The sequence below is a fragment of the Colletotrichum chrysophilum genome (genome assembly GCF_026319265.1).
Source record: "Colletotrichum chrysophilum strain AFK26 chromosome Unknown scaffold_2, whole genome shotgun sequence".
Classification (NCBI taxonomy): Eukaryota; Fungi; Ascomycota; class Sordariomycetes; order Glomerellales; family Glomerellaceae; genus Colletotrichum; species Colletotrichum chrysophilum.
Window position 1 is genome coordinate 918,430 of NW_026517289.1, and position 24,464 is coordinate 942,893.

At 53.4% G+C, this 24,464-nt stretch overlaps 7 protein-coding genes across 7 annotated transcripts; 4 read left to right on the forward strand and 3 right to left on the reverse strand.

The window, feature by feature from the left end:
• Positions 1–1,083: 1,083 nt before the first annotated feature.
• COL26b_000605 (uncharacterized protein) lies at positions 1,084–2,018 on the reverse strand (the record flags this gene model as incomplete). The annotated part of the gene is made up of 2 exons (XM_053173571.1): positions 1,084–1,250; positions 1,310–2,018. The coding sequence occupies 2 exons, from the start codon at positions 2,016–2,018 to the stop codon at positions 1,084–1,086; spliced, it is 876 nt and encodes a 291-aa protein (XP_053042619.1).
• A 584-nt stretch (positions 2,019–2,602) lies between these two features.
• COL26b_000606 (uncharacterized protein) lies at positions 2,603–4,496 on the reverse strand (the record flags this gene model as incomplete). The annotated part of the gene is made up of 5 exons (XM_053173572.1): positions 2,603–2,791; positions 2,845–2,987; positions 3,041–3,362; positions 3,422–3,942; positions 4,004–4,496. The coding sequence occupies 5 exons, from the start codon at positions 4,494–4,496 to the stop codon at positions 2,603–2,605; spliced, it is 1,668 nt and encodes a 555-aa protein (XP_053042620.1).
• Positions 4,497–5,879: 1,383 nt separating this feature from the next.
• On the forward strand, positions 5,880–7,676 carry COL26b_000607 (uncharacterized protein; the record flags this gene model as incomplete). Its single annotated transcript, XM_053173573.1, has 3 exons — positions 5,880–6,453; positions 6,508–6,573; positions 6,625–7,676. The coding sequence occupies 3 exons, from the start codon at positions 5,880–5,882 to the stop codon at positions 7,674–7,676; spliced, it is 1,692 nt and encodes a 563-aa protein (XP_053042621.1).
• Positions 7,677–9,768: 2,092 nt separating this feature from the next.
• On the forward strand, positions 9,769–10,455 carry COL26b_000608 (uncharacterized protein; the record flags this gene model as incomplete). Its single annotated transcript, XM_053173574.1, has 2 exons — positions 9,769–10,163; positions 10,299–10,455. The coding sequence occupies 2 exons, from the start codon at positions 9,769–9,771 to the stop codon at positions 10,453–10,455; spliced, it is 552 nt and encodes a 183-aa protein (XP_053042622.1).
• Positions 10,456–12,817: 2,362 nt separating this feature from the next.
• On the forward strand, positions 12,818–14,407 carry COL26b_000609 (uncharacterized protein; the record flags this gene model as incomplete). The annotated part of the gene is made up of 4 exons (XM_053173575.1): positions 12,818–13,101; positions 13,153–13,422; positions 13,673–13,852; positions 13,906–14,407. 4 exons carry the CDS (start codon positions 12,818–12,820, stop codon positions 14,405–14,407), a joined length of 1,236 nt encoding a protein of 411 aa, XP_053042623.1.
• A 698-nt stretch (positions 14,408–15,105) lies between these two features.
• On the reverse strand, positions 15,106–15,756 carry COL26b_000610 (uncharacterized protein; the record flags this gene model as incomplete). Its single annotated transcript, XM_053173576.1, has 1 exon — positions 15,106–15,756. The coding sequence occupies one exon, from the start codon at positions 15,754–15,756 to the stop codon at positions 15,106–15,108; it is 651 nt and encodes a 216-aa protein (XP_053042624.1).
• A 2,152-nt stretch (positions 15,757–17,908) lies between these two features.
• On the forward strand, positions 17,909–19,338 carry COL26b_000611 (uncharacterized protein; the record flags this gene model as incomplete). The annotated part of the gene is made up of 6 exons (XM_053173577.1): positions 17,909–17,928; positions 18,004–18,039; positions 18,141–18,179; positions 18,399–18,555; positions 18,733–18,855; positions 18,940–19,338. 6 exons carry the CDS (start codon positions 17,909–17,911, stop codon positions 19,336–19,338), a joined length of 774 nt encoding a protein of 257 aa, XP_053042625.1.
• Between the last annotated feature and the right edge of the window lie 5,126 nt (positions 19,339–24,464).

A 24,464-nucleotide genomic window follows, 5' to 3' on the forward strand; every position in this document is an offset into this window, starting at 1 on the left:
GTCATCGGAGGCAAAGTTTACCCAAATAGGTCAAATCTGCCGGCAATGACCATTCTTATCAAAGAGTGGGACCAACAAGCCAGAGGTTCAATATTGGAAAAGGTCTTCCTTGCCTCGCTACATAGTACGCCTGGGTCCTGACACTCATCGAACAAGGCTTCATCATACCTCTAGTCAGGTCAACAGAAACTGTCAACACTCACCCTTGGAAGCTCTCCACCTTTGAACGCTCACTAACATTCACTACCGAAATGGAGAAACCCTGTTGGTTCGTTTGACCCCTGCCCCTGCTGTTGCGGTTCCTTGTCTCCATGGTTTCTCTCCGTTTTGAAGGCATCTTTAGTCCGCAGACTAACTTAATGTCCAATCAGCTCGCACAAGCAACATGATAGCGGAGCAGCACCGTTGCCTGTTTTGATGGATCATTCGACCATCACCAACTTAGCCGAGAGCGCATTCCCCGAGCCCCTGTACGGCAATGTCACTTGGCAAACGCTGCTGTCGAGACCCGACACCTTGACTGATTCCATGTGTGCGGGACTCGCAACCTGCCCGCCCGAGGGCTTTCTTGCTCTTCACCAGCACACCCAGGCCGAGATCTATTACATCCTTTCCGGCACCGGAAGTGTCGAGATCGATGGCAAGCGGCACGCGGTATCGGGCGGGAGCATTCTGTGGATACCTGGGGATGCCGTACATGGTGTCTTCTGCGGGCCTGGTGAGACCCTGCACTGGCTTTATGTTTTTCCCGAGGCTCGGTTTGAGGACATCATCTATCGGTTCCAAGAGCCCATTAAAAGTAAATTGTAATCAAGATGTCGCAAGTTAGTTAGAGCAGTTGTTGAAGGCGTAAGGATGAGAAGCAATACGTCTCAAAGGCGGTCGAGGACTCAGGAACGATAATGAAAGGCTGGAATGGAGGAAGAACTCAGAATGAAATATGATAAGAGTAGGATGATGATGAGGAATAGTATTAGAGACAATTCAGAAGTCAATTATCTGCATTGCTGCAAGTTGACTGAAAAAACACAGCCCATGACCATCTGTATGATTTTACACTTTTGTGAACGCATGTCTTGGAAGCTAGTGTGCAAATCGCATATCGATAGCCTTCTGCTTTTCTGCCTCTGAAGCCTCTGCGTATCTCCTCTCAAGTATACGATTACGCCAGATGTAATATAGCTTCATGCCAATGAATAGGAGAATGTTGAATATACAAAGCCCAATCAAAGTCTTATTAGCGGTGTAATCTGAGTAGAATTCGTAAGTGATTAGAAGAGCAATTCTGTGGAGTTTGAATCTTCCTTACAGTACGGCTTGTCCTCGTCTCGATAGATGTTGACAGCAGCTATGCTGCCTATCTGGTACGTCATGTTGTACACAGCTGTTGCGACTGCTCTCGTACCCACACTACGTGAGTTGCGACTCGCCATTCCGACGAGCACGGAGTGCGTGTACGGGATCGAGTTGATTCCGGTGAGCAAGGCGTACCGGACCCAGGGGTTGGCCGATTCGGGCAGAGCGATAAGTGCGATGAAGAAAGGAAGCATCCATATATTGCTGCAGGACGATATGATGGAGCGTTCTTTGAAATACTCGGATAACCAACCAAAGATCAGAACCTGAACATCAGATATTAGTGTTTTGTGCTTGGGTACTTTTTGTCCGACTATACTTGCATTGATGGCGAATAGGGCATAGCTTGGTATCGCAAGCATATTGGACTCGAAGACAGAGTATCCCATGTCGCGAAGGATGAGTGAAAGGTAGTTGGCTGTCGGTTGAAACGGAATCCAGGCGAAGAGGCCAACGAGGAAAATGGGCCATAGGTTCACAGTCGTCAGTGCTGTCCAGAGACCGTGGAAAGTTACGGCAGTTCGGTTGTTCATGTCGCCTTTCGTAGGGTCGTCTCTGAGGATTCGGTTCACGAGGACCTCTTCCTCATGTTCTGTCCACCACTTGTTAGATCCGTCGGGGCGCCTGAACGCGCGAGCGGGCTCGCAGACAGAAGGAGGCATGACGAAGAAGCTTATAGAACCGATGATCACGCAGATTAGCCCTTCGAAGAGAAAACTAGGGGTTTTATCTGGATCAGTATCTGTAGTAGGGAGGAAGGCGTGCAGAGGACAAGGAACTTCGTCGCTTGGTCTTGTACTCACAGCCATTGCCATCCCGCCCAACCTCTGATGCCCCTCATGGCGAGAAAACCGGCCGCCAAAAGGGCACCATAGATTTGTGTGATGGGGATAACTGTGTAAAACACACTGAGGCGGATGGGAAGTTCATTATTCTTGTAAAAGTACGAGAGATAAAGCACCATCTCAACAAACTAAATGTACTAAGCCCTGTCTATAGAAAATACCCCCTTTTTATCTATTCCTGTACGTGGAGCGCCACCATCGTACTTCTATCCACCCTCGAGCGACTTCATCTACATGTCCGTTGCGCTTCAGTTTGTCATTCATCATCATGCAATCACTGCTGCACCCATGGTCGATATACGTAAGATGTTGGTTGAGCCCCGATCACGGCCGTTCTATGGAGACTCTCGGCATGACGTGATCTTACCACCCCTGAACACACCCCCTGATGGCGATCCTCTTTACTTGTGAGTGCTCCGAAGACCGCGAGGACTGGCAAACAGCGCCGCGACTAGCGCGATAGCTGCGAAGCTGGTGGATGCAGCAAAGGCGTATCGGATGCCTTCGTAGTAGACCATGCGTGCTGGCAGACGCACCTCCACCGGGAGGGTCTTGAGGGCTGTCACGGAATGACGGATCTCGTCAATGAGCTTCCATCATGTTAGCAATTGAGACATCAAGGGATAATTGGGGAACTTAATACCCTCCACTTGTCAGGGACATCGCCGAGAGCATCTGGCAGACGGACACTCAGGGTCGTCTGGACGATGGCCGAGGTGATTGCGACGCCCCAGACGGTGCCAAGGGAGCGGACGAGGTAGACTGTTGATGCCGACACGGCGTGATCTGTGGTTCATGTTAGCCCGAATTTGATGTTCTGATAGTGAGGCTCGACCTACCGGCGTGATCAAACGAAGCTAGTGTCGTGAAGAGGATGGCGGGGTAGATAATTCCCTGGCCAAGATTCGCTGGGAAGATGTACACCAAGTACTTCCAATTGCTATCCTCGAACTGCAGAGCCGTTACAAGGGCGTTTCCGAAGAGCATGAAGAAAGCTCCGGTGCGAACAAGCCAGACGAGTTTGCCCCAACGTGACATGACGATTCCGGCAACGAGGCCGCCAAGAGGAGTCGCGAGCGATGGAATGGCCAGTCGGGCACCGGCCTTGGTCGCTGAGTCCAGCAATACGACCTGGAAGAAAAGAGGCAGCATGAAGAGATACTGTCTCGAGTTAGAAGCATTTCCGGTCAATCGAAATGACCTCAAGAGTCGTTACTTACCGCATAGGCCGCTAGTCCCGCACAAACGTTCGAAATCTGCGTCAATACCGGCAACCGACCCCTCAGCATCCTCAGTGGAATAACGGGAATAGCTGTCGTTCTCGCCTCAACGACCAGGAACAGGCCTAACAACAGCACGCTTCCCACCAGCGTCCCAATGACGATTGGACTGCCCCAAGGCAGCTCATTCCCGCCCAGGCTCAGTCCGACAAGCTGCACCGAGATAGCCACCACGAGCAACAGCGCACCGGAAACATCGACGCGGGTCCATATGGCCTTGAAATTAGTCGTGTCAATGTCGAAGCCGCCCTCGGGGTTCTTGATCACAATCGCACCGAGAACGAGAGCCAAGACAGAGACGGGGACCTGGAGGAGGAAACACCAGCGCCAGCCGATGTGGTCGGCGATGGAGCCGCCAAAGGAGGCGCCCGCCACGGCGCCGAAGCCGAACATGCCGTTTTGAAGGGCCTGGTACATGCCGCGCTTGCGGAAGGGGATCATATCCGAGTTGACGATTGTTGCTGGGGTATGGTCAGCTGTGTTGTACGTCTTAAAGCGAACAGTTGCGATCGGAAACGTTACCCATCGTCATCAACCCTCCACCACCAAAGCCCGTCAGCGCTCTCATGCAATTCAACAACACCACGTCCCGCGCCAGCCCGCACCCAAGACAGCCCAGCCCGAACGTGACGCTGCTGACGAAGAAGCACACGCGCCGGCCGAAGATGTCGGAGAAGCGGCCGTAGAGGGGCTGGAAGGCGGTGCTGGTGACGAGGTACGACGTCGTCAGCCACGAGGCGGTGTTGGCGGCGTCGAATTCGGAGCTGATGACGGCGTACGTCGCGGCGGTGATGGTCCCGTCGAAGCCGTATAGGAACACGTTGGACATGATGGCCAGCTCGATCCAGGTGAAGCCCGGCGGGGGCTTCCACGCTTCGCCGGAGGTGACGGCGGCGCCGGGGTCGCGGAGGAGGGGCTGGTCTTCGCGGGGGGCCGGGTCAGCGTCGGGGTACGGGGGCGGCGGTGAGGCCCGGGCCCGGGCCTCTTCGTCGGAGTGGGGCCGGGGATTGGACATTTTCAATGTCTTATTGCCTTCAGAGTGTGTGTCTGATTGCACGTGCTGGTAAGACAAGAGAGTCTCAGTCTGCAGGAACTAGGATGGGTGCCGCGTGGACGTTAGATGAGACGGAAGTGGGGATGCGCGGCTGTTCAATGGGAGGATTTCATTGAGTTGGAGATTGAAAGAAAATTATTCAAACGGCCATCACGCAATCGGGGCCACAGCGACTCGGTCTGACTCTTCCGGCGCGGCTTTAAACTTGTCAGTGCTGGATGGAGTCGATAAGCCGGGGTGTGGGCGGGAATGACGAAGTGCAAGGCGGGACCATTTTTTTCTCTTTTTCAGTTTCATCCGCCGATGGGGAACCGACGGGGTGACGTGGGGCCGGGCTTCGTCCGCACGGTACAAGCTCTTTGGTCTCGGCGGGCCAACTTCGGTGCCGGGTCGGGTAGCCGATAACTGCAGTCTATATCTTGGTTTTGATGGAGAAGGTATATCACACCATATGCATCTCAAGCACGTAATGCTTCAGACTCTTGTATCGTTCACGCTGTTTACGCCGTTTGCTGCATCGCTCCTGGCGTTGAAATGATTTCACATCGATTCTTGGTTGAAAGAGTATGGGCGCCCCGCGTTACCGGCACACGGCATGAGATTCCGCGTGAGTGCCGGAGGTGAGGGGTTGATGTCATGATGAAGTAAATACAAGGCCTGGCTCCATGATGTACACATGTAGGGGATTAACTCCTGGAAGTCATTGTCTTGAGCATAGCTGCGAGACCGAAGCAATCCTTCGAAGCACGCAATGAAAGAGTTTTCAACGTGCTGCTTCCGCAATACCCGAGGCAGACCAGTGAATCTATCCAAGACGACTGTCACCTAAATCTCCGCCCGTACTAGCTGGCCTGCGTCTTCGAGCCTCAGAGAGCTTGGAACACGTAGCATTGGTCGCAGACCGTCGTAGGGCTAGTCGTGGTGCAAGACGAACAATGAGTCAGGCCGGAGACAAGTACTATCTCTCCAATCTATCAAGCCCAGCCGGTTCAATTGCGTAGCCCGTGACACTATGGTGCCATGCTTGACAAATGTCAAGGTATTGCTGCAAGAATACCGATGTCGCCATGCCGATCCGTATACTGAGGGGAAGCATACCCAAAGTCTGCTGAATTGAAAAGGACGGGGTACCCGCCCTTTTCCCACCATCCTCCTCACCCAGCAATAGCTCTCACTGGCAAAGCACTGTAATTTGAAACATTGGAAAACACGTGAAGGAAATTCTCACAAGTCATCTTTTGAACTCTAGGGCTCATGTACTTCACCAAGGTGAATGTACCTATTCTTCGCAATGGGTAACCCAACGGAAATAGCTGACGCACCTAGGATCCCCGGCCACCCACCATGAAGAAGCACACCACCGCGCTCCTCGCCTTATCGGCGCTCCTCGCCCCCTTGGCGTCCGCGGACTGGCAGTTCCGCTCCCGCCCGGACCTCGCCCCGCCGCGCCTCAACATCACCATCCCGGCGACCGCGGACGTCGAGCAGGGCTACCTCTTTGTCGCGCCCTTCGCGGGCCTCCCGGACACGCCGACGGAGCAGCACGGCCCTCGCCAGGCGGGGCCGTACATTTTCCGCGACGACGGCGAGCTCGTGTGGAGCGGGTACGCCATCTACAGCATCTGGGCGACCAACTTCCAGGCGGCGCGCTGGCGCGGCCGGGATGTGCTGTTCAGTTTCGAGGGGGACCATAACCCCGGGTACGGCCACGGGCATGGGCATGTCACGTTTTTGGACCAGCATTACGAGACGATCCGGGAGGTGCGCGCGGGGAATCATAAGCTTGTTGATAAGCACGAGTTTCATGTTGTTAATGAGGAGACGGGGTTGATTCAGATATATCAGCCTGTTCCGAGGCATTTGACGCCGTGGGGCGCGGAGCCGGAGCAGCAGTGGATTGTGAATGCGATTATTCAAGGTGTGAAAGTTTGAATCGCTGAAACACTTTAGCGTCGTACTGATGTTGTGATAGAATTGGACATTGCTACTGGCAAGCTCCTTTTCGAATGGTCCAGTCTTGACCACGTCACTCCTGATGGTAAGATTCCAGCCTTCGCTTGAAGGGCACATTATCTCACACATATCACAGAGGCTATACTGCCCATCAACCCTGGCCAGGCTGGGTCAGGCTACAACAGCTCCGACGCATGGGATTACTTCCACATCAACAGCGTCGACAAGGATGCCACTGGCAACTACCTCATCTCCGCCCGCGACGCTTGTTCCGTGCACAAGATCAACGGCACTGACGGATCCATCATCTGGCGTCTGGCAGGCACAAACTCGTCGTTCGACCTCGGCGAGGGTGTCGACTTTTGCTTCCAGCACCACGCTCGCTGGCTGTCCCAAGACGGCGACGAGGAGGTTCTGAGTCTGTACGATAACAGCGCCCATGGTACGGAGCACGGCGGCGGTAGGGAGGTGCACACAGCGCCGACGAGCAGCGGGAAGATCATCCGCGTGAACACGCGTACCTGGAAGGCCGAGCTAGTCCAGGGCTTCTATCCCCCTGATGGCTTGCTCTCCAAGAGCCAAGGCTCGACGCAGATTCTGCCCGGTGGCAACGCGCTCGTCAACTGGGGTTCTTCTGGTGCCGTGACCGAGTTCAAGGCCGACGGCACTCCCATCTTCCACGCGTACATGGACTCTGGCGACCTTGGCGTCGCTGTCGAGAACTACCGCGCCTTCCGGTTCAACTGGACTGGCCTGCCTTCGGAGGAGCCTGCGATTGTCTCGCTTGAGAACAAGGACGGCACGGCGGTGTATGTTTCATGGAACGGCGACACCGAGACCGAGACTTGGCGCTTCTATGAGCTCACCGACGAATATGGCTCGAGGAGCTTCCTTGGCGAGACTCAGCGAACGGGTTTTGAGACTTCGCTGCACGTTCCTGGCCGTCGGGTTGGTCGTGTTGCAGCGGAGGCAGTTGATGCTCTTGGCGGCGTGCTGAGGGGCACTGGTGTCGCCAAGATTGAGCAAGAGATCCTGCCCATCAGCGCTGGGAAGGGCCGCAAGGGGCCGCACCCTCAAGTCGCGGAGAGCCAGCGTCCCAAGGAGAAGGTGCTTGAGAAGGCGAAGAGCTTCTGGGAGGAGTGGTCCATCTTCCGCATCGTCGGATGGCGGAAGGCGGGCGACCTCTGATGGCTGCCATTCGTGAAGCAAAGCACAGTATTCCTGCCAAGACAGTTTGATGAGGGCGACGTGGTTGGCCACGAGCTCGTTCACTCTGCCCTTGTTGTGCGCCACTCAGAAGTTACTTATCCATCTGGTGAGGCGATGCAGTATCGATAGCGGGTACTTGGAAGATGCAGCGTCCCGTCCCATACCGTAGTCAATTGAATCGATACTATAACAGGACGAGCCGATAAATCGTTCGCACAAACGAAATGAGGCCTTGGTACGCATGAGTGATATTGAAAGGAAGTGACCAATCTGTGCTGCGGTAGGTACCTACCTACCTTAGCTTGAGCGCCATGCCGGCTGTGTGGGACGTGCACCTACAGTGTACCTAGGTATGCCCGCTTACATAATATGAGACCCACGTCGTATTGCAGATAAATGTCCTTCCGCCGCAAATTTTTCTTCCATCGTCCTTCCTCCCACTCAACACGAACAAATTCCCGGCAACAAACGCAGGACCAGTTGCGTCGCAGTGAGAATCGACAGGATCGGTTCACAGTCTTATTTCTGGCTGAGATTCTTCTTTTCCTGCGACCGTCTGGTCCTGGAATCTCAAACTGTAAGTTCCTGCTGATTTCCTTCCACATCACCGTCCCAAATGATGAGAAATTAAACTTCCATGGCAATGATATCTATTTACATGATTATTGTTACACACACTGAAAATCCTGAACCGACAATCATTTTCTCACGTCATGTTCAATCGTCTGTTTCGCGATCAATGACTAACGAGGTTCAGTAGTTTGCTATGCATGGCTTGATGGCTGAATGGGTTCCGTTTGGTGGGTTGAGAGGCAAGATAGTAAATACGACATACTTCTCCCAGCGTTTTTGCGTGCAGTACCTCCCTACCTATCCTTGTGATGGCCCAAACTTGATTCCGTATCGTGCTGCGAAACTAGCTTTCCTGAACTCGCCAAGGCAAGTGAGCAAACAAAGAAGCTGGAAGGGGTAAAGGCGACCGTTTCCCCCGGTCGACACTAGCATGCTGCCAAGCGGGAAGTACATGCGTGCACTTGAACTACCTACACGCGTTCCCCCACTGTTGGTTCTCATTCCAACGCTCCTCCCCCTTTCAACCTCAATCAACCCCTTCACCACTATACGGACCTTCAACGTGGCCAAGCCAACGCTCGAAACGCTGCCTCCAGAGATTCTCCATCAAATCTTCTCACTCGTCGTCGCACAAAAAGATGAGTACACTACCAGTCTCTGTTGTACAAGCAAGCGCATCCGCGAGTTCTCGAGCGCCGCGCTGTATGGGATCCTCACTCCTCATGAACCCTCGGGCCCGGATGAGCTCAGTCTTCCACGCGTCGTTGCCCTCTTTCACGCGTTCGCCGTCAACCCACGCCTTGGCGAGCTCGTGCAGGAGATCGACCTCTTTCACCTGTATACGTGTACGGAGTGGGAGCCTATCCATCTACAAATGTTCCAGGGCATTTACACCATGTGGAGAAGTGAAAAAATGGAGGCTCTTCCCGGCCTGTTCTTGCCCCCGCCTCAGCTTCTCAACCAAGTCCAATACATGGTGTGGCTATCGGAGCTGCTCATCACGAAAATGCCCAACCTCCATACCCTCGCGATCGGGTCTCAGAGTTTTTGGCGGCATCACCTGATCGATGACAAAAAGCGGGATGGGACTGAATTTTATCACATGGAGACGCTGGACATCGTTTCCAGAGCTGCTGGGGGGCGAGTGCTCTTTCCTCACCTGAAGAACGTCTGTATCGACATGTACGGTTGTTTGAAACCGCTCAGTGACGTCGCACCCAATATCGAGTCCCTCGAACTGAACGGTTTTCTCTGGCACGTGGATGAACCGGCCGCTGTCCCCGACATCAAGTTATCCCATCTCAAGTTTCTCGAGGTAGTAGATAACTCTGTTGTCACAACGCGGGTACTTCCTGAGCTGGTTAGAAGGCTGCCTAGCCTGCAAAAACTTCACTATGAACATCAAGACAGCGGGATATACTGTTTGAGAACAGGTTCAGACGACGATTGCCCCACTCCTCGAGGCATCGTCAATCTATTGAAGCCCATAGCAGGGCAGATGAAGGAGCTCAAGCTGAGCCATTTCGACCGATGGATCGTCAGCCTTTGTCATGACACTGAGGTCAGCAGATACGCTCAGAAGTTTGTCGAACCCGCTGGCGTCCTGGAGCCTCTGGAGTTCCTTACGGTCCTCGAGCGTCTGGATGTTGACTCCGACTGTCTTTGGGTACAGCGACACCCATACGTCAGAAGGTCCAACTACGAGAAGGTCATGCATCTCATCAAGTTGCTCCCCCAGCGACTGCAGGACCTTAAGTTCGACGGGCTCAACGACGATGACGCAGATGGCGACGACCCGGATCCCAGGATACACTTCGTCAGAGAAGTTGCACTCAATGACGGCGACGAAAACATGGAAAACTCTGAAGAACAGTGGGACAGCATAGACTATCCGTACGTGAGAAGCAACTGGCCCCGCGGCAGTTACGTTCATGAGCACGCTCATGATGGGCTTTTGCTGCTCCCGCGTCCCTTACGACAACGCTGCCCCGACCTACAGTCGGTGACATATCGCTTTCTACCGAAAAGCCCTGGGCTTGCCCCGGAGCAACTGCAGACTCTCAAGCAAGCATTCGCCGAGGTGGGAATCGCGTTTCACCCTTCTGAGCGCGATGAGTACGAGATAGAGAAGCGGATTCTTCGGCATTACTTGCATTCCGACATTCCGCAAACAGAGTGGTTTTGAGCTTTCAAGCAATGTTTGGGGCGTCCTCTACAAGCGCTCATACACTTACGGCTGTGTGACTGTTCCTTTAAAATGGCTTTTCTTCTTCCGTAATATTGGAAAGACTTTGGAAACAAATAGCATAATGACGGCGGCAATAGGGGAGATAGGCAGGCAGGATGTGGTAGGTTGGGACGGCATAGACAGTGTGACCTTAGGCAGGAAAGCAGCTCCTTGCCAGAGCTCAACCTTTATAAATTTCGTATACTTCCTTCTCATACGAAAATGATCGTCGAATCAAAATTTTGCCGTGCAGGTTGCCTAGTTTTTCCGGCCGGAGACTGCAAGATTCTCACCTTGTTGTCAACCGTCTTGAAGCCCATGTTTTATGATTCGAATTGCCGGGATGCTGCCCCCGTCCTGCCGTCGCAGAGGCCACGGAGTCAGCCAGCCAGACTGGTTCACTTCCTGGCCTCCTCCGTCCATCCCGACATCCGTGTCTTTTCCTTCCCATTCCTTCCCCCGTTCGCTTCTTGATTCCCTTCTCCTTGTCTCCGTTAGTTGCCTTCGTCGATCTTGCCCACTGTCATCCTAGATAGAGCTATCTCGAGCCTCGCGGGTGCTTTCATCTAGCACCGCCGGATTTTCGACTTTATGTAGCCCGGTGTTGTCGGACGGCGAGGCTCATTCATGTTCTTGTATAAGTGCGTTGTGATGCTTGGTCCGGGACAATCGAGGGCTGGGCCATGGATCAGAATTTATAGCCAAAGGTCACACCGGGCCGGTGCAGGTTTGCGACACCGACATTCGGGACGCGGATCCGTGCAAGGACCGGGCCGGACCCGTACATGCACCACAGAGAATTCAAACAAGGGGAGAGACGTTCTAGAAAGGCGGAATCAAGGAGGGTCACTCCCCCAGACAAGAAAAAAAATTCATCATGTCACGGGGAGGAGCCCATCGTGAAACCCCCGCGTTTTGTATGAGAGAACAGGTATAAGCTCTCGGAGAATCGGGAATATTAGCTAAAAGAAACGAAGCCCCTAGCATCGCCGAAGACGGCTCGGCGGTGCGCGGCTCGGGGTGGGGTGTTCCGTCTCCGGCTTTCGGGGTCGACCCCCGCCGCCAAGGGGAGGGTGGGCTTCACCGTGGTGAGCACGCAATTGGAGACCCAAGCAGAGTTATGGAAGCCATACTACTAGGTATGCAAGTAGACAGCACAGTGCCCGCGGACTCGCAAAGTCTGGGGTTTCCAATTTTTCGCGTCGAGGTCGAAAATAGAAGGTTGAGCACAGGCGTGTTGGGGAAAACGGAAACGCTGATGCACGCTGCGTCCGGGTGACCCAAGCTTTTCGCTGAGGCGCGGGTCACACGGCCGCCTGAGGTGTCGGCGCTAGAAAGCAACGGTGCATGTCGCCATCCCCCAGTGCATATGCGTTGTTGCTTGGGCGAACCGTGGCCATGTTTGTGTCGTCGTGACTTTTTCTGGGGTTTTGGCGGTCACCGGGTGATGGACTGGCGGTGGCATTCGTACCTGATCAGCGCCTCAACCGTGTGTGGTGTTGCGCTCGCGTATCGTGGGGAGCGTTCTAGGTTCGCACCAGGCAGGTTAGCTGCAGTAGCAGTGGGCAGCGAGAGAGATCACCACCTCAGCGAGGTGCCGCCTGTGCCATGCCATCCCGCCAGGTCTCAGGTCGAGGTGAAGGGGGAGATGGTTCGCTGAGGGAGGGTAGCTGGGCTTGATCTAATCTGATTCGATCCAGTGCGGGTACCTCTGGACTGGACCTTCCGAGTTGGCGCGTCCGCATGCTGTTGCTGCTTGCTGGGTGCGCTGGCTGGCGCCCCCCTCCACCCAAACTCTCTTCCCCCACCCCCTGGCAGCAGCAGCAACAGGATCGACCTGAACAGCGAACATCATCCTTCCGTCAACCACCACCCCGGTGCCCGCCCTGTGTCGTCGACTTGCGATGGACTCAAACGTCGCGTTTCTGGTCTCGTAGTGTCGTTTCTTCCGCAAACCCGTTGCATGTTTTTATTCTCGTTCTCTTTCTTATTATACATCTCCTATTGATATCTCCACAGGATCTGCCGAGACAATACATCCGTTGCGTCATCATTTCCGGTTGGGAAAACAAGCATCAGCTGCGGCATCGGGGGATTCTCGAACCCCACCCCGCCCATCCCAATCCCCATCCCACGCCATCAGGTGCACCTCACCACACAGTACACTACACTACGGTCTACCTACACAGCTCGGCTCGGGTGTCAGGAACCGAGAACAGATTGGCAGCAACCCCAAGCTCGAGCACTGCTCGTGCGTCTGAACCGCTCACCGGCGCCCAGTCAAATATAGCTGGCCCCTGTCCAGCTGCCCTGGCCCAGCATGGTCGTCTTTGTTGATTTAGAAGAGGACGACGAACCTCTTCATGTCCTCGAGGCCCGTCGTTTAGCAGCAGCCGCCGCCGCCGTCACCCAACGCATCGAAGCACGCAACCGCGAGTATCAGCGTCAGTTCTACAGGCCCAACATGGCTGCCGTCGCCGTCTCAGTCCCCGTCCCAGCTCCGGCTATGCACATGGCTCCGCCTGCTGCTGCTGCTGCAGCTGCTGCACCGGAGCCATCCCCGACCTTCCAGAGTGCTGCCACTGAGGCTCTTGGCTGCTATCCGTAAGCTTACCCAATCCCCAATCCCATACGATGTCTGACACGGAAGGGCAGTGTCGTGATGGCCATCGCCGAACACATCGACCTCAACACCCTCGACAGTCTGGCCCGTACCTGCCGTATGGTCCGACAAGGCCTGCTTCAATACCGCAACATCCTCCTCTCCTCGACGCTACACTGCTCCAATGAGCTCGACCCCGTTGACCCGGAGTCAACCTTCCGCTATCGCGCGAGGGCGAGCAACTGGTACTACATGGAAGACGGACGCGCCTACAACGGCAAGAGCGGCAGCTGCGCCCGGGACCTGGTGACGGAGTGCCGGAGGTGTGAGACTGTTGTGTGCAGGGTATGCCGTCCTATGCCGTGCCGCGTGCCCTTGGCCCTCTCGCCGAGAGGGGCTTCCCTACTTGTGTGAAGAGGAAGGCAGCCTACCAGCCTCCCCAAGGGGACATGCGGCATTGGCTCGGGGAGGAGCCGAGAAGGCTACACAGGAACAGTCGATCGCTGACACGTCATAACAGAATTGTGCCATCAAACCCCCAGCCAGTACAGTCCTCAAAGACCGTCATCGCAGGCTGTGTCAGCCTTGCGTCAAGGCGCCAATTGCCGCTCTCGTGAACCCAGCTCTGGATCCCGAGACACCGCTCACCCACGACGCGGTGCGACGGGAGATCTGCAGATGCGAGCTTGATGGTGTCTGGCTCTGCCAGCCCTGCGGGCGGAGCATGCGCGCTGCCGATCAGGATTACCGGCGGTATGTAACCTCCGCCACTAACACCAATGAATTAACCTGCTAACAATTTTCAGCATCTGGAAATGGCGCGCCCATTACGGTGAAGTCCTCGGCGGCTTGGGTACGGGCATTGGCGAGGGCGACCGCGGTGTCATCTGCGGTCGCGAACAAGCCTGCGTTGGCGCCAAGGAGCGTGAGAACGAGACTGATTGCGACGCCGAGGATGCGGCTGTCAGTGGCGCCAACCTCTGGGAAGCCACGGACGAGGTGCATCTCGATACCGTGCGGTACCAAAGGACGCCAAGCCCGCAACTCGGCCCTGGCTATGAGAGGCACGAGATTGAAGGCATCGGCGGTGTTGTGAAGACGAAGCTGGTGAGGATGGTGAGTGTGGGCGCATGCGTGCCCGAGTGGGACGACGAGCGACATTCATCCAAGATTCTCAGCAGAGAAGCCAATGGCATCAGAAGGAGCTGGTGCGGCTGGTGCTGGAGGGTCATACCTGGAAAGGATGACCTGGAGAAGGCCGGTGTTGAGATGGCGGACAAGATGGGCGTCAAGGTGCCCAAGCTGTGAGCGCTTGGTATGGTTGAATTCTCTACTATAATGTGATGATGACTATGGGTTTGATACTTGCTTCCAAGTAGGATTATATAGATCGCCGTTGTAGCGGCGACCAGCGGAGACAACAGCCAGCAGACTACACTGGCTGGTCGAACATGAAGAGGAGGCTACGTAAAAGGGGTGGTCAGAGGGATGGATATACAGCTCCAGGTTCAGAAACCAATGGGCCTGATCTAGTAGTAGTGTTCATGATTCTTAGAAGTGACGATGCAGTGCTTGAGAAACCTATCTCGCACAATGTGATAGGTAGTTCAATACGGCGTATTTGTAATGGCGAACCAGGGAATGGAAAAAATTATACACGAGTTTCTATGAATTTTACTCATTGTACAGATATGGTTGGGTGTTTTGCTCTTCAGCCCTGAGCATGAATTCGTCCTTCGTCTCTATCCTACATCCCCGCCCACCGCCTGTCTTTTGTGTGTAAACCTCCATCATGGCACGTAGACACGCGAGCACGCGATCAAACACGTCGCAGCCTCCTTTTTTGCTTTTTCTTTTCGTCCCGTATTGATACAGACAAGCCTCATCTGCCGTTTTCACTCAACCTCATCCATACGTAGCAGTCGTCCCTCGCAGGGGCCATAACCGTAGGTTTTCCTGCTCTGCAAATATGTAACCACACATGTCCAATCCAATCCCAACCCGTTTTACAGCTCACCACGGAGGAGCATCTCCTTGCGGCGCGAGCGGTCCTCGCGGGCCTTTGTGCGGATCTTTCCCCAGCCGTCCTTGACGCTCTCGAGCTTCTGGGCGAGCTTCTCCTTGTGCTCGCGGGGCGCGGGGGTGCAGATGGTGACGAAGACCTCGGAGCAGTCGAACTTGCGGGCGAGGGCGGAGACGGACCAGGTGACGGGGTCGGCGGCGCGCAGGCGGCGGATCTCGGCGACGTCGGCGGGGGTGAGGTGGTAACGCGGGTTGGCGCCGCGGGAGGGGACGGCGAGGGCGGGCGGGAGTTTTGTCCCTTCTGCCGATGGTGTGGCTGCCGCAGAGGAAGCGGAGGAGGAGGAGGAGGCGAAGAGGTGGGAGAGGTTGGCGCGGCGGCGGGGGTCGGTGGGCGGGAGGAACTTGAAGGGGGTGTGGAAGACGGAGGGGGCGGCGGAGGGCGGGTTGATGAGGATTGTGTCGCCGGCGGTCGAGGGGAGGAAGTCTGGGTGGGGCGCGATCTTGAGGGCCTTCTTTGTGCGGGTTGTGGTCTTGTGGCCGCGACGGAGGGTGAGGGATGGTGAGGATGAGGGGGATGGTCTGGCGGCGCCGCGGAGGAGGGTGGCCGCTGGGCGGGTTATTGTCCTTGCTTCCATTGTCGCGGTGTGTGGTTGGTGATGTGGTTTTTTGGTGGGCTGACCAGAGCGGACCGGAGGGATCAATTGGGTGAGGGGAGGTTGTTTTTTTCGACTCGGCCGGCGTCGTCGTCGCTTCGGAGGTGAGGAGGGCGGCGGTGTCCGGGTCGGCGCGAGGGCGGGAGGGGGTGGTGTTCGCGGTGGTGAGGCTCTCTCGTGATGGACCCTTGGAGGTGGTTTGGACATTGAAGTTTTTCGGAGCGTTGGAAATTTTGATTAGGTAAGGTGTGGGGATAGCTGTCCGAATGGGGGAGCTCACAGCTCTGACTGATTACATAAGTGCATGGTGGCTTTTTTCGCGGAAGCCAGAAAACCGTTCGCTTATGTAACAACATCGGCTTTATCAAGTTTACTCTCTTGAAACTGCTAGACACGAACCGCGTGACGGTACCTCTCTCTATAGGGTAATTTGGCATAAAATTGCTCCAGTCGAAGATGATTTGCGGCTGTTTGCAGAGTTTGTTCAATAAGGAGACCTTGAATGCTGAGGAAGAGTAGCTCTTGTTAGCCATCCTATCTTGCCCCTCATATCGCTCCCTCGTTTCGCTGCGGAAAGCTGTATGCGACTCAAGCCGCTGAAGTATTGTTCTTCTTCAGTGGTGCTTATCCAGTCGAGACGAAGCTTCAATATACGGTGTGGCCTCGACTTCTGTGAGCGGATTCTCATAACAGACCATCAAACATGAGATCTCTCGCTTTTCGACCCGAGGAATTTGGCGCCGGCATCGGGAACGCCCCTGCGTTTTCCGACTCGGAAAGTCAAGACATTGGCTTTCGCCCGCATGCGCATCTTATTTCCTCTGCCGAACCAACATTCATTTAACAGCGTTCCGAAGCATATTAATCCAGGCCAGAGCACCACGCCTCTCATGAAGATCATCATTGGCACAAGGGCTTGCGTCTCAGCTTAGCATGCCTTATGCCAAGACATTCTTGTTTATCGGACGTGGTGTAATGTCTCCCTTGGTCCAGAAACGCTCCCATGCCTTACAGCTCTGGGGCTCAAAACTAGAATGAGTGACTAGTGATGACCGGAACAGCTGCAAAAGCGTGAGGAACGGAACGAGGCTAGGAAGGGAATGGCTGTCGGAATCTTGGCGTGATATCGTCATTTACCCTTTCCCATATTGAGTTTTGCTATCCGGGCCGAAAACTAACTAGATCAGTTCTAGTGGTTCATTTTATCTAAAAGAATCAGTTTTGTCATCCCCAATGTTCCTATCGTCCCGGGACCTGTCCACATCTGTCTCTTTCTCTGCGGTCGTCATCGTCGCTGCCGTTGTTATCGTTTCCTTACGCCCACTACCCGTCTTGATAGCTTTACATATCCGCCCGGATAGCAAAACTCTTCCTTATTTTGTGATTCGCGTTAGCAAGTGATGGACCGGTCCCGTAATCTGAGACTTCCAGGGCCTGGGTTGACGATGGCGTTCCGCTCCACCGTCTTCCGCGTTCCAGTAAACCCTGCAACCCAACCCTTAGCATATTTTCTCACAGGCCTGTCTTTATCTGCTTCATTTTGCAGATTCTGTAGAAGACATTCTTCCATCTTAGTGAAGACCCGGGGACCCAGACAGAGCCTCTGTAAACATTCAGGGATCGCGTTGTACAGTCATCACAATCGCTCAGCAACCTGTTGATTTATGCGTTGGTCTCTGCCAGATTACAGGTTGGATTTTGTCGATGTTTTCCGATGCCCCATTTACTTTGAACGCAGCCATCTCCAATCAGTATGGCTAGGATTTCTACCTTCATCACGGCCCTCGCGGCCGTAATACCTCGTTGTCACTGCTTCGGCGTTACCGCATCGAACAACGCACTCGTTTTGGCCAATGCCATTTTTACCGGCCCCGGAGTAGTTGTGCAATCGGCGACTTTTACAGGATCATCGGCCAGTTCAGGGACATTCACAAACGGCCTTGGCGGCATCGGTAATGGTGCAATTTTGACGACTGGAAACGCCGTGGGGGCTCTTCCCAACGGTGACCATTATGTGAACAACGGAGCGGCCGGAAGCGATACATATTGCGGCACTGACACTTTCAACGCTGCAATTTTGAGTGTTTCTGTCGCTATTTCCAATGGCTACAACGGAGTTCAAGTCGAATTTATCATGGCCTCGGAAGAACAAGGGTACGTTCTCGCCAGCAGCTCATCTTCTAAATTCTATCTGATGAGTCAAGACTGCTGACAACTTGACAGAGGAAGTTCTGATCCCATCGGCATCTTCCTCGACGGCCAGCAGTATGCCATAGGCTATGGCGGGGCAAGAATCACGGCAACATCCCCTTATTTTGTCCAGCCGATCGTCATCACGCCGCCTGACAGCGTCTCATCGTACCCAGGCTCGACCCCACCTCTTCTGGTAGGAATACCGGCTACCGGTACGAAGCAGATGGTCTTTGCCATTTGTGACTTCGCTGATACGGAATGGGACTCCGCTCTTATGTTAAAGGCGGGTGGCTGCGTGCAGTGCAATTCTCAAGTCATAATCGACTACGTGACAACAACGGTCATTGTTGCAGCAGGGCAGGAGTTCACATCGACGGTGAAGGCTTCCGGCACTGTCTCGGGGACCATAACCATTGGGGTTACTGCAACAGCTACGTCAACCTCTACATCGACGACTTCATCGAGCTCGGCGAGTTCTGCAAGTTCGACGATAGCGCAGTCCACGAGCAGTACTTCAACCGACTCTTCCACCACGTCCACAACATCTTCAACGACGACATCGTCAAGCACACTCGCGTCATCAACTACGTCAACGGGACTCATCACCTCCACTAGTACCACCGGGAGCTCTTTGACACCAACGACATCTGAAACTGCAACTATTTCTGTGACGCAACCAACAAGCACAAGCACAACTTCGACTCAAGATTCTACCGCAACCAGCGTGACTAGTTCCACCGAAAGCTCCACAACAACCCCCACCAGCCTATCGTCGTCCACAACTACAGTTCAACAGTCGACATCCGGCGCTTCGACTTCCTCAAGGTCTCAGAGCATTTCTCCCTCCGCTCCAACAACGTCAACGTCGTCCATTCAGACAACGACATCGTCTATGCAGCCCACGTTGCCTGACATGTCGAGCTCGAGGACGACAATCTCTTCAGCAGTCATATCGCAGACTTCCCTTCAAAGTACTCCGGAGTTGTCCAGCGTTTTTTCGACGACGTCAGTCGCGTCGTCGACGCCCAGAATCTCCAGCACGGGTATTTCCATGTCTTTCCGCTTTACAAATTCATCCTCAAGCGTAGTTTCAACACTCGAGCAGACGCCATCATCATCAACCACGACCAGTTCTGCAAGCAATGCCCCTTCCACGCCAATATCGACATCAGTTCCCGTCACAAGCGTCGTTACAATCCAGTCTTCAACTGGTGCGCTTCTGAGCTCGGGCAGTGCCCCTACATCACAAATCAGCTTGCCAGCCAGCTCTTCTTCATCTTCTCTGAATCCGGCCTCATCGACCTCCAGCAGTGTCCAAAGTACCCGCCTAAGCAGTCTACTAATCGGCTCATCAAGCGCTCTTGCCATTAACCCATCAAGCAGTCTCAGCATCAGCTCATTAATCACTTCTGGTACAGGCACACCAGGCAGTCTTGTCGCCAGCTCATCGACGAATCCCTCAACAAGCCTTCCCAGCAATCCTCCTGGCAGCGCCTCGGGCGGTGCACCCTCCGGCCTATTTCCCACACCCACAGAAACTGCAGAAACCTCCACTACCCAGACCTTGGTCGGCACTCCAATTCTGCTCTCAATCATTGCCGGGGCTGCAGGCCAGCCCCCGCCGTCTAACACACCAGGTGCTCCTTAACTGGGCATGTCCCAAGCTAATAAGGAAAGACCGCGCTTCTGCCCCAGCTATGTCATAGCGACGGATTGCCGAAGAAAGGACATCGCATGGTTCCTTTTCTGAGGGAGTTCTAAAATTTTTGAAGCTTGAGATGCTGGCTATCCATGCGGTATGATGCGGAGAATCACATACAGGACCGTCTTCCTAGATGCCATCCATGATCCGAGGCTGGCCTCTGCCGTCGTGTGGCTGGGGAATGAGGTATCGCATGGCTCGGCGGACAGATATTTACTCTATGAGAGAGCGCATAATCCCTTCAGTGCTGACAAGAGACTTTTCCGACCATGTTTCCCATCCGGATCCGACGGTAAGGGTTGATATGGGGTGGTGCAAAGCCCAGCGTCTTTGCTTCCATCGCAATCTCATAACACTTCTCCGAAACTGAGGATGAAGAACTTAAGTTGTTGCGGACTCCCATCTTCTTCCTGCCTAGCGATGAGCTTCAGGGATAGATAGAGACTTGAGAAGAGGCGCAGAGCGCTGTTGATGCGACTTTAAGCTAGTAGGCTTGCGGATAATCGATGCCACAAGGATGTCGTTCAGCACTTAAACCTTAGGAAAAGTCACACATCTAGACCGTAGCTAAGAAGTCAAAAAGACGCAACTTTCACATTCGGATTTTGAAATACAGAACAATCCTTCAAACGCCATGCTCTACACTCAAAAGGATAATCCGAACCGCCCCGAAGTTCTTGCCTGTCTATTCTGACCGGTGCATCCTTTAACTGCAAACGTCATCGGGGTCTCCTTAGCGCGCATAGAAGGTTTAGGCTTCTAATCATGAGGAGTGACGATGGTCCCGTCAGCTTCAATTCTATGCCCTTCAGGCAAGAACTGCACGAAACCCCTGATGAGTTGAGGCTTGTCCCAAAAGAGGTCTCTGACTTTGTGCATGGCCTCCCTTAGAGATAATCTGCGACAAACATTAATGTCTATTGCTGCCACACTCACTAGATGAACGTGCTCACCTTTTAGCCTTGCAATCAAACATGATGTTACAAAACGTGCTGATGGTGCTCGGGCTGTCGGGGTAGGCTGATTTCAAACAATCCATAAAGCCAAGAGCGTCATATAAAGTTGTCCCAGGTGGATCCATCATCGCACTTTTGATCGAGATAGGTAGTGTGACTAGCTCCAATGCGATGATACTTGGATGAAAAGCTCCCGAAGGCTTCTATTGAATGACGAGTTTAGAGAGTCAGGTCTGTAAGCTTGTCTAAGGCCGTTCTTATATCGTTCTTGCCTTGTGTATTGTCTATCAGGATGGTACTCGATGAACGGGGGTACTTTGGTAAGGGGCGAGGACTTGATGGTGTGATGGGGAATACCTTGGTGGCCACCTCTATAAGGACTTGCAACCGCTTTGTATACCCTGAAGGATAGTTATCGAGGCTTCCCAGGACCCTTTATATCCCATCAGAGTTATCCGGCAGTCCAAAAGGTGTCCTTCCAGATGGTAGCCTCTTGAACTAAAGTGTGGTGTCAATAAACGACATGTTAGCTCTTCCCATGCCGGAACAACCCAGGAAGACTCGCGATATGGTCTTTGCTGCATCGGAATTCCACTCGACTCCATATGCACGGTTCATAGACCACTACACCGCTAATTATCTTTCATTCTTTATGAACAAACATCTACCTAGTTTCCTTCAGACTCTACACGTTGCTCTGGACCATTTCTCGCCGCTGTACGATCAATTATTATTGAATGTGAAAGGTTCTCAAAAGTCTCACATGAGCAAACTAGAGTTGGAGGACCCAGAGATGTTCCGTGCCGTGAAGTTTACCAAACTGCAACACAGCACGCTATGGCCATGCAGATTAGACGGTGGTCTAGATTGCATAATCCAGACGACGTTACCGACTCAGATTGCGTCAGGCATCAACCTGGGATGCGCATAGCTACTTCCAGTCGACGTATAGCTTTGGCTAGTATCGCTGACTTTCAACCTGAGTCTCAACTTTGCGTTGCCGTGGCCCTTTCCGATATCTACGGCATTGCACAAGCCAGTAGCATCCCTCCGAGCCACTTCTGAGCTATCCAGCATGACAGCAGCAACCAGGGAATTATTAACAGTTTTGGCTTGGCAGGTCGCCTGAATGATCATCAGGAGAAGGCCAGATGCCACAAGCGCCATACCCATTCCCATCCAAATGTACATTCTCTGAGAGGAAACACGCGCTTCCAGAAGAATAACAGGCTTCCAAGCTGGAGTTGTGGTACGCTGGGTCTCCACGGGGCTGAGATATTCAGCCATCGCACTCCAATCGCCCTGGTAAGCTTGAATAAGAGAGTTTCGAAGAAACCTTTCCAAGTTTCCCTGAAGTATGCCGGGCTCATAGGAGCTTATCACTACCACAAGCGACTGTATCTCGGATGGCAAAAGCTTATTTGACAAGATGATCGGGTGACATGGCGTCGTTGTCGGTGCTAAGAACATTGGACGCCCATAGACAAGTGGACTTTGGCGACTTGCTGAGGTCGGACTGAGAGCATTGCGTAACACCTGCAGTAACGTCCAGCTTTGCGACAGCAAGGCTCAGTTAAGGCTGGCCGCATATTTGTAACAACTCTGCCGCATTTGAAGGGCTGCAAAAAGAATCTTTCAGCTGTCAGCGCCAACAATCACAGTGTAAACCGCCTGGCTAATGAGACGACGTGTGGGTAGACAATAGGCTATCCACACGATTGGTCGAGAGACTTGTTGTCGATGATTACCTGCAGCCTGGTTTAGCCGCCCAACGTCCATGCTAGGCATCCGTCATCAACCCCGCTTCTCGCAAACCATCTGGTGCTCATCTTCCTGGAATCAGCAACTTAGATTGTAACAGAACACTCGTTTGCAGACCGAAGTTGACGATACACGATGTCTACGTACAATTACCGCAGTCTGCCGCCCGGCTGTGTCCGCCTGCTTCGCCTGAGTCCACACCAAGACAACACTGCCCCGATACGATGTCAGCTTTTTGAGTATTCTCTCGCAAGCACGAGAAGCAGAGGAACTCATCTTTACGAAGCTCTTTCTTATTTTTGGGGCTCTCCTACGAAGTCTCAGACAGCTTTTGTGGACCAGGGCTTGTTACATATTACTGAAAACCTCCATGCAGCACTTCTACGCCTTCGGGACCCTGCCCTCGAGCGAATTATGTGGATCGACGCTATCTGCATCAACCAGGATGACTTAGACGAAAAGCGCCTGCAGGTCCAACTCATGGCAGAGATATTTGCTAGAGCAAGTCGTGTTATCGTCTGGCTTGAAGATGTGACTGGCGATCACCTAGTTGATAGCGAGGTCGGAGGCTGCTGGCCTCCAAGCAATTCGGGCGTTGGATGATGCCGCAACCAGATCGCCAGAGGCACCTTTCGACGACGATGACAAAGCATCTCCTGACGACGAGAACGAAGCGTCTCCTGGGAACGAGCAGGATAGGCTGGCCGTTGAGAAACTACTTGGAAGACCGTGGTTTCGCCGCATTTGGGTAAGTCATGGCTTAACGTAATAAGCAAAGAGGCAGACCACACGACTAACAACACCTAACCAGGTGGTCCAAGAGGTTGCTGCCACTCGGCATGTTCTGATCATTTGCAAGTTCGCCGAGATTGATGGCCAAGCCTTCTGCTCAGGGCTCGACCGGATGAAAGAGAGTCTGCTTCTCGAGGATGAAGATTCTCGGTCTCGGATTCGTTCGACTGTCAACCTTATCAAGGATGCAACACTTCGTTTTAAAGTTGTGGTCAACAACACCTCGGAACAATTTTCTCTGCAAATCTCATCTCTCGGGTATTTGATAGAGTTGCATCGTATACAGGAAGCCACAGATCGTCGAGACAAGATTTATGCACTTCTTGGCATGAGCACCGACACGCCAAATGGCATGGTTCCCGATTACCAGATGCCATGGAAAGATCTGTTTTCTCACCTTATCAAGTCACTACTCCCGGGGTCCTTGTTGGTCACCACGATTGACGAGCATCAGACTGCGTTATTTACGATTCCAGGTCGAGTTATAGGCGTAGTTCATTCGGTGCGAAATGAAGACACTTGGAAAGACCAACAATTGGTTACTATCGCTCGGCATGAATCCGATAGCCAAGATTTCGATGATTATCTCATGTCATGGACCACTGATTGGACCCTTCAGCCAACATCAAAGCGCATTTATCGAGGCGATATCGTTTGTCTTCTGCAAGGCAGATCACTTCCCACAATCGTCCGAGCACACCAAGATTACTGTTCTATTGTCGCCATTGCCGTCGGTACAGAAGCGCATATGACCCTAATTGAAGGTCCTTGGCATAATAACACAGAATTCGAATTTCTACTTACCTGCAGCTGGATAGAAGAGAAGCATCCAAGTCACATCGACGAGTTTCTGAATGCCCGAGGTGTGAATCCAATAACTTGCATCAACTGGCAGGATTCAGATGGTCTGAATACTGCAGTTATGCTCCTGGAAACAGAGCAACATTATTCGGCGATATTGAAAGTTCATTCAATCACACTTGCGTCTGATGATGTCGGCAAGAGTGAACGCGCCAACGCCATGGCTGTTGCGAGATTCGTTGACGTGGTACAAAAAGTCTTTTTGGGCAGGGGCCGCTATGAAATTTTCGACATCTTGAGAAATCTGATTGGTAAGAAGAGAGAGTACGTCGACGTGACGGAAGATTTCCTGATTCCGTTCATAATATCAGCTAGAGGATGGGAACCAGTGGCGTTCGTACTGGACACGCAAGGAACGCCTGTCACAATGACTGAAAACCTCCTGGTAGCTGCAGCAGAGAATGAGTATTGCGGCAAGAGTGTCA